We start from the raw sequence: 8886 nt of genomic DNA, 5'->3' as shown, positions 1-8886 counted from the left end.
CCCTTATTAGCCAAAAACTGCATATATAGCAAACCTATTCAGAATTCCAGATGAGAAACAGAAACTGTTAAGATGATACTTACATTTCGATGAAAGTGGGTAAAGGACTGAACCATGTAGAATCGATGCATATAAACAATTGCAGTATTAATAGTCAGTTGAGAACTAGTGGTTCATTATTAAGGAAGATGTTTAATTTAATAGTGCATGTTGTTAGTATGAGTCTCCTTAAGAAAAGGTTATGTGAAAACTAAGTATTAAAAAGGTTTTATTTCCTTAATCTTAGCCAAGAATAGAACTTATTTCTGACTGAAAGTATAGATTTACACAACTGGAGACTCTGACCTAAGACCTTATGTAAACATTTTGGCCAGTTTTACAATATTAAATATACTACAGATATACACATTAAGCCTACTAAATTGCATTTTTAAAAGCTGAACTCAGCTTTGTATAATTATTAAGGACTTCAACATTTATTCAGCCAAAATGTTAAATATCAATATAGCTGGATAGCGTTCCTTGGGGGAAAAAGACTCAAAAGTAAATTAGTATTAGCATTCAGAACACACACACACACTCTCACAAAGGGAAGGATGATCGATTTTTCTCCCACCCCAACATTACCAAATTTCACAAGTATGATCCAAATGGTCTAACATGAAAACAAACGCCTTCACTAGTAACGCGTTACTAACTGCTCTCTGTGCTTTTGCAAATCAGTTAAGACCTAATTCGAATTCCATAGGCTTCAAGGCCTACCTTTCCACCTAAACCTTAATTGCCCCTCACCCCGCTCCACAATATGAGCGTGACATTCCACAACCACCGCGCAAACGTATCTGTTTAGCACATCCAAGTCAAGCTCCTTCGGGGACGCGGCCTAAGGCCCTCCAGCCACGAACACTTCCCCAACTAGCGCGGCGACCGGGACATCCGTCCCTTTTAACACCTCGACTTCATGGGACACGAAATCCTCCGCCCCCCGTAAGCCTAAACCTAACAGCCACCCAAGTTGTTTATGTGAATCTCCGGCAGGCCTAGTCCCCTTTCCGCCACCGTGCCCAGCCCAGCCCAATCCCGGCTTGAGGCGCGGCCTAGTTGCCGAATGGATACACATTGAGGCGCTGGCCCATATCCTGAAGCAGGTTAGCTGCCTGCTGCCGGTACGATAACTCCTTGTCCGGGTCGAGCCCTAAGCGCCAGGAGGGACTCCGAGCGAGCTGCTCCCGGGTGAAGTACCAGCGTCTTCCCCCTCCCGCAGCAGCCGCGCTACACACCGCCATGATGGCTGCCGTCGCCGTCGACAACAACGCATGCGCTGGGGAAGGCACGCACACACCGGCCAGCGTTCACGTGATCGCGTCTAAGTTTGCCGTCGCTCGCGCACTTCCTCCCTCAGCACACAGCAGGGGGCGGAGTCTGCATCCTAAACTTCCGGGATTAACTTCCCCATTCATTGTACTGTACAGGCACGGATCAGTCTTTTCCTGACCTATCTCCGACGACCACTGCTTTGGCTCCTGGAAGTACGAGGGGAAAAAAAGACTGAACAAGACGTCATGGCTACAATATTTGCCTCGGTTTTTTTTTCTCTCCCACTTCCCTATTCTCTATGCTGTGCTTAATATCCAGCCCCCTAACATTTTCTAGAGGAGCTCACTGATTATTTTGTGACCTTTTGGATCCTATAAAGGTTTTAAAAACTCAGTGGACATAAACACCCTGACTTCCGATTGGATAGCCATTGTTGCTGTGACAATCAGAAGATGGCTGTATACAGCTGAGTCCTGGATTTGAGCTGGTTTTGATTAGGCAGAATTGGATTAGATTTTTGCAGCTGCTGCAGAGGTAGCATTGGCTTGCTCCAGAGACTCCCAAACAAACAAGCAGTGATTAGATCCAGCTTTCAAGCTGTTGGATATTTAATACAGTAAAATAAAGATGCCCTCAAGACAGACCATGCAGTTGGCTTGGTAACATTATGAAATGGTTGCCAGAGTCATTTTCCAGGATGCTTAGTCTTGCCTGCAGCCTTAGAATTTCCTGGTAGCCTTTCATCTAGTGACTGACCAGGTCCAACCTTGCTTAACTTTTCTGGGATCAGCCAAGGTGTCGCCAACTGGCAAGCAAAGCAAATATGATCAACCGTGAGCCAGTTGGGATAATTTCTTCAACTTCTGGTGTGAACCAAGTAAGTGCAATTTGATGACACAAAAATGGGGAATGGGGTTCCAAAATAAATCATTTCTTCAGTTACATCAAGTTATATTGCCTTAAGATATCATAAACTGCTTTCTTAGGTAATGAACTGAGTTGAACAGTATATCACCATGGTAACAAAGCAAACATGCTTCAGAAACCGGGAAACAGAATGTTGCAGTTGGACAGTTGAACCTACTGAAACATAAAGCCCAGGTGATGGCTTTCTTCGGATTAACTTTTCTAGGTCCCCAGGATCCCTTTCGTGATAAAAGACTATCATTACCAAAATATGAAGTGCCAGGTAAGGATATTATCTAAATACATTTACTTTATCAGAAAAGTTTGCCTTTTTCTTTCTTAGGATTTACTAAGAGCAGCTGTTCTGCATGTATACTACACAGGCATCAAATATTTAAAGCAGTTTAACCATCATCCAGAAAATTATTACATTCAGACCAGAGACTATGCATCTTTAAATTAAATTCCCAGCACCATGCCAAACCACACTTGCTATTATTCTTTGTAGGGAATCCATGTTGTTAAAATGAGGTATTCACCAATAAAAAAACATGAATTTGGAGCGTAACTACTGGGTACTGGACATTATATCTCAAGTGTCATTTGTATGGCCATGATACAGAGATGTTTCAAAAGGCAGGATTTCAACAGAGCAAAAATCAGTCCAATGAATATTGGTTAAAATTGTTATTCCTAGGTCCCAAGGAATAACAATTTATTTTGAAATTATAGTATTTATTCTTACACACATACACACACACCCTGTACAACGAAGTATCTTTAGTGAACGAGAAAGTAGACAAGTTTCATTCTTCATCACAGATTTCAGTTTTTAACTGTGGCCCTTGTTCCTTTTTGGCCTGCCAGTACACAAATTGTTTATCTCCTCTTATTTTAGCTGTCTTGTGCTTTTTTCTTGCCAAATGGGATAGGGTTATTGACTGATGGTTGACAGTCACCTCTGTAAATGTATTTATCTATTCCCTAATCACAAGAAAGATATTTTACCAATTGATTATGTCAGTGGTGGGCAAAATCTTTTCAGACATGAGATCTTAACATTAGTGGCAGACAAAAAGGGAACAGGAGCCTTAGTTGTTCATGTCTGTGTTTATATAGTAGCAGAAGAAACTGGGACAGTTCTACCATGGCTCAGCCTGTTGCTATCCCTGGAACCATAGCTACCTTCTGCAGTTGGAGTAGTGCTAAAATGATGGGGATGTATAGTTCATCTCGGAAAAAGTAGTGAAATCTTAGATTAGAAGCTCTGCCAGACAACTGGCTTATATTCAATCAATCAGATCTTTATTACGATCATAGACCAGCATAAAAGTAGCTTATAGATAGCTGATCATGTTAATTAACCCTTTCTTCAAGTATTAATATTTCATGCACATGTAGAACAGCATGACTAGATGTAACTATAGTTTTAAAAACCCTGCAACTGGAAGACTAGGGGCAAGGGGAAAGGATTTTAGCCTGTACCTCCCCTCAACTCATGAGTTTGCCTGAAGATTATGGGTGCACACAGGCAATTTTTCAGGCATATTTTCTGCTACCTGCAATCTGAAGTACAGTACTGCATCCAGAAACATCTGAAGAGCAATTATCTAGACTGGGCTTCATTTCAGACTAAAATATGAATATTAAGCTCGGTTTGCACTGAAGATGTTGCCTAGTCTGGCAATGAAACGTCTGCAAGAAAACAAGGCTCAGAGAGCACCAAGGACTTCACAATATTAAGCTATTGTCTGTTTTCTAGTACAACTGTTTTTCTCTTAAAAATATGCATTCCTAAACTTGTTACTGCCATGTTGATCTTGTGATCTTTGTTTTATATTTAACATTTAAGTGGATGCCTTTAAAAAGTTAACAGTGATCAGAGTAGTGGTATAAACAGGTTTTCTAGGCAGTCTCTTATACAGAGAGTAGTCAATCCAAGCCTTAATTTAAGAAATTGAATTATATAAGGCAACTTCAATGCAGTTGAAATATTATGAATAACATGAAAAATTATTTGTGAAATTTCCTTTGAATCTTGCCCTGGGAATTGCTATCTTCTGGAGTGACTTTTTTTCTGTCCATCCCCAGTGGGAACAACCCCTCCCAAACTGGAACTTTTCTACCCAAAGCTCCCACCCATAGGACAATTTGGATATGATGACACTGGACACCAGGGCAGCCACGTGAAATATCAAGAGTCTGTCAGAAGGATGCAGCTCAAGAAATGTAGGTGAAGCAGCACAATGGGTAGGGTTTAAATCAAATTTTCAGTAAAGAGAGAGATATTCTCTGGGATCCCTCACAGCAGGAACAGAGGAACCAATGGTTCACCAGAAGTTCAATCACAACTGGAATCATTTCTGACCACTTAGCATATTGGCTAGGGGTGAAGGGATCCCACACTATCTGGAAGGCTGCTGGGTCCCTGTTCCCCTTGCCACACTCATTGCAGAGGGATACGTGTACTCACAATTTACAATATACATAAAGTCCTTTGGGTTAAGAACAACCACATAGATAGAGAGCACATAGTTCAAGAGCATGCTAGGAGGCAGTGTGGACTGAACCAGAAGGAAGCTTGGTGGTCCCTGGGTTCCCTGCAGCGGATGAGGAGAGCGAGTCCCCAAGGACTATCTTGCAGCTTGGTCCTTCCATATTCACTGCCAGCTCTTTATGACAGCATGGAAAAGAGGCAAAAAGCTTCAAACTGACATTCATTTATAATTAATTTATGATTGAATCATTAATTTAGCAATCAGCTGCAATATCCTGTAAATAAGTCTCCTTTGAACTGAGCTCAATTCCTGGTGACTTCGTGACATATCTATGCAGTTCTCCTGGCAACGGAATGACAATGGCTACCTTGCCATTGTCTTCCTCCATACCTCTCCTATTTTCTGGTAGTTTCCTATCCAAGTACTAACTAGGCCTGACTATCCTTCGCTTCCAAACCCAGAAAAGGTCAACCATCTTTTGCCATCTTTTGAGGCCACCCTTAGATACCAGGTTGAAAATAGATTCTAATTTCCTTGAAAGCCAACTGTTTGAAATAAATTAAACCATCACCTTAAGTACTAGGAAAGTAGTAATGATGCCAGACCAGGGCTAGCAAGTCTGGCAAAATATAGGACAGACTAGCCCTTGGGTTTCCAGGAAATACAGTAGTTGGATAGGAAGAAGCAGGGGTGAAAGGGTTGCTTCAAGTAATAAAGCCATGTTTGGTCAAAGGCAGTTTGTCTACAGAGCCTGCCTCCAAACAAAGTTTGATGTGCCCAGCATCCACAGAAACCCGTTTTATTTGTTTCCTCCCCCTGCCTCCAGAGGATTTTAGCAGGCATGAAAGGAAGCCCTTTCATCAAGACCTTGCCCGGCCCACAGACAGCATTTAGGTCTTTTCCAGGCAATCAGAAGACTTGATCTCTTTTCTAGACCCCAATCAAGAATACAGGGTACCGTTGACTTGTGGACAAGATATTGGTTGGTGGCTGCCTAAGAATCCATCAGTTAAGCCAGAAGATACATTACCTTGGATAAAGGTGCCAAGGCATCCCCTGCTGCGGAGCCCCATGACTAAGTAAGTATCCAGTGAGAAGCAAAGACTTAGTTCTTCCGTCTAGTCCAAAATGGAAGGTCTAACCTCCTCTCCTTCATCTGAAGCTGTATCAGTATCATAAGTAACTTATGATTGCTCCCAAGTGCAGAAACCTTACATTTTCTTAGAGAAATCTAGTTAGAGTCAGGGCCATGGTACTCAAGAGTTCATAAGCCTATCAATTTCATCAATGAGCAGACAGGAAGTGATAACTAGAATATATTGAGCCATGCATCTCATTTTAATTCACTGAGAAGAGAGGGTAGGTTTTTTCAATTAACTAGTTGCACAAAGACTGGAAGAATCATTACCTCCAGACTGAGGGGAGGTGAGTTATGTCTGCTGTGCAAATTCTTTAACAAGTAATTTATTTATTGTGGCATAACCTTAGCCAGAATTCATTTTTATCAGATGCATGGAGGCCCATTTTCAGTGCTATGGTTGTTTAAGGAGTGAATTATCAACAAAGGGAGGGTAGAAGACCAAATGTGTAAGAAACTAAGACAAAAAAAGTACCATTTCCTATTTGGGTAAAAAATAAATTCAGATAAATGGATCCAAAGTCAGTGTAAGTTGCTCCAAACTGGCAATGAACTGGCAAAGCAAAATTAGCGAGTACATGTAATTAAAAAGGACAATAATAACTTTCTGCGCTGAACTAGCAGTTCTGAATTTGTCTTTAGCCTGACAGAGATGTTCAAATTAAGCAATACATACTGGGAAGTGCCCAGGTTCAGACTGCTGCTTATCCTGTCACATGTGCAGAAGGGGTAGCTAACTGCTTCTTGTGCTGCAACAAGAAGTCTTAAATTGGCCATTCATTAACTGCATATCCATGAAATGCTTTTCTCAGCCTAAGAGCTCTCTAACTAGATCTGTTTCTCCCACCCCCATCTCGTTGGCCACCAGTTTAAAATGGGAAGAAGGAACTGTGACCTGCTTATCTGTGACCTTGTGCTTTAGAAGATACACCAAACCTTCTGTTCCCAGAAGATACACAAACTACAAACTACAGAACAAACCTAAATTGTAGGCTAGAATAATTAGATCAAATAATGTGGACTCTAGATGTGCAATTACCCCAACCTTGCAGGAGAAACTGAGAAGACCATAGTATTATGGATGAGACTTTGTCCAAACGTTAAGGGCTTCCTGTCTTTTGCAGGAAAGCTGAAAAACGAGCAGAGAGAATTCCATCATTTTTAACCCTGCATTCTTTTTTTTTTTTTTAAAGAATCCAGATCTCTTGCCTCTTAGCTGCAGAGCCAGAACTCTCACAAAACCAGCATTCCTCATAAACTTAAAACTAGTTTAAAAGATTTACACGGCAGTTTTAGTACTTTAGTAAACAAAGACCACAGAAAACATAATAGTGACTAAAATTTACTATACGTTGCCATTGCTTAAGGCTAATGTTTGAGGATATAACACCTCAGCTCCTGCTACCCTAAACTTGCATTCACACAATCTGCTTAATCTGGTTGCTTAACTAACCAATTTTCCAGGTTTACATAAGACACTTAAACATAAACTAATAAAACAGTGGGTTTGCCCAGCATGGCAAGTGACCAAAACAAAAACAAAAAAAACCACCTAGCAAAGGTTAACGTCCACCAAGTTTAGCTTACCATACTGTATTGTGCAAACCAATTCATTCAATCTGACTGACCATAACTAAGAAGGAAAATGCTCATTTTTCCTGGATTGTAGCTGGTGGCTGTGTATCTGAACTCACAGGAGAGAGAGAGAAAGGAGATCGGAAAGAAAGAAGCATGCCAGATCGGTTATTTCGAACCCGTGCTATTATTATTCCTGATTCTCCTCACAACCAAAGAATTCAAACGTGTTACTTCTCGCAAGCGGGCCAATCCAGGAACAATTCTGCTTTATTAAATCGGGCCCTTAAAAAGCGGTCACTTACCGAGTGCACCTGCGCGGGAGCGCCAGTAGGGGGCGGAAGACGTACCGTACAGGATACAATAGCCACAAAGCTGGTTTCCCATCACATTCTCGCGCGTGTGTACGTAGACATACACGTGCACTTTTCATCACGCTCTGATGAGATGGGGAGGCGTTGTTTCTGAGACGCCTGGCTCCCGGCTCATCAGCTGTCCACGCAGGGTACTGATCTTAAGGGTGTATCTCTCCTCTGTAGAGGGAGCGGAGTGCCGTATGCTGTACCGCAACAAGTGAACGGGCAGCTGCTGGCCCCGGGCTGTAAGCGGACCTTCCGCCGCACCCCGGCCGCGGCGGCTCGGCAAGTCGGAGTATGCCGAGTTCGGGCAGCGTTGGGTTCGGGGATCACATGACACCCGGGAGCCCTTAAAGCGGCACCGCAGCTGCGGCGGGAGAACGCCGCGTCCTTCACGGGGCTGGGCGCGGCGGGGTTGGCGACGCGGCTTTTAAACCGTTGGTCCCCCAAGAGCAAAGTGCGTGAAATCACTGACCCTTTTGGAATGGGATTGACTTGCGGGGCGGTAGTTTCCTTTTTATTGGTCCAAGGATGCTTTTCGTGGCTCAGTGTTCAGTTTAAAAAACAACAACACAAAGATATTCCGGAGAACAGATTCTTTTTGCACAGTTGTATTTCGTTCGCTAGACAGCGGTAGCGCACTTTAATGGTTCTAGACTAAGGACGAGAAACGGAAAAGCAAATTAATTCGGCTTATTTTTCGGCTGTAGGTTTATAGACAACATGGCAGTCACGGATCCTCTCTTCAGCCTGTTTTGAGCGCAGGTTGCTGAAGCCTAACAAGGAGCAGGAGGGCCCCTTGGCCCGATATATGTGGAATGGACGAGTTTGCTCGCTCTCCTGTGAAAGGCGGAGGAAACCTCTTACGGTGTATCAATAAACCAGAGCAGAACACCATCCTCAGCTCAGGAGGAGGGTTGGTTTTATTGCATAAGAAGAGAAAGACATCTTCATTTACACAGTGGGGTGACACTCACTGCAGAAATGTTCCTAACCACGCATTTATCAAACTTACACCCCCATTGCTGTCTGATAACTCTCAGTGGCTTACAGTGCATACAGTAGAATAACTAAGTGTTATTCAACATCTATGGCA

At 42.6% G+C, this 8886-nt stretch overlaps 2 protein-coding genes across 5 annotated transcripts in view; one reads left to right on the top strand and one right to left on the bottom strand.

Annotated features, from left to right (window-relative positions):
* CCNT1 (cyclin T1) overlaps positions 1–7837 on the bottom strand; it is a 19458-nt gene extending 11621 nt beyond the window's left edge. For 2 of the 4 annotated variants that reach the window (XR_010067221.1, XM_063293704.1), the window contains exons 1-2: positions 1117–1309; positions 84–165 (exon numbers count right to left, since the gene is read on the bottom strand). Coding sequence is in view for 1 of the 4 variants with exons in the window: in XM_063293704.1 (XP_063149774.1) it covers positions 84–165; positions 1117–1286 (252 nt within the window). In the remaining 3 variants the exon portion in view is untranslated. Of the gene's footprint in view, positions 1–83; positions 166–1116; positions 1310–7739 lie in introns of those variants that run through there. The other 2 variants (XM_063293705.1, XM_063293706.1) reach the window with 2 other exon arrangements.
* Positions 2195–8655, top strand: SPMIP11 (sperm microtubule inner protein 11). Its single transcript, XM_063293707.1, has 4 exons — positions 2195–2506; positions 4315–4452; positions 5656–5800; positions 8501–8655. Exons 1-4 carry the CDS (start codon positions 2422–2424, stop codon positions 8547–8549), a joined length of 417 nt encoding a protein of 138 aa, XP_063149777.1. The 5' UTR covers positions 2195–2421; the 3' UTR covers positions 8550–8655.
* Positions 8656–8886: the final 231 nt, after the last annotated feature.

This window comes from Candoia aspera, chromosome 2 (genome assembly GCF_035149785.1).
Source record: "Candoia aspera isolate rCanAsp1 chromosome 2, rCanAsp1.hap2, whole genome shotgun sequence".
In the NCBI taxonomy this organism is placed as follows: Eukaryota; Metazoa; Chordata; class Lepidosauria; order Squamata; family Boidae; genus Candoia; species Candoia aspera.
Note: the sequence above shows the minus strand (reverse complement) of the source record. Positions and strands in the feature narration are given on the sequence as shown.

Bases quoted from the DNA above. Each gene is read 5' to 3' on its own strand.
- SPMIP11 (XM_063293707.1), top strand. From the start codon at position 2,422: ATGGCTTTCTTCGGATTAACTTTTCTAGGTCCCCAGGATCCCTTTCGT. The intron at 4,453-5,655 runs GTAGGTGAAGCA...TCTCTTTTCTAG, and splicing joins AAGGATGCAGCTCAAGAAAT to ACCCCAATCAAGAATACAGG. The intron at 5,801-8,500 runs GTAAGTATCCAG...TTTCGGCTGTAG, and splicing joins CTGCGGAGCCCCATGACTAA to GTTTATAGACAACATGGCAG.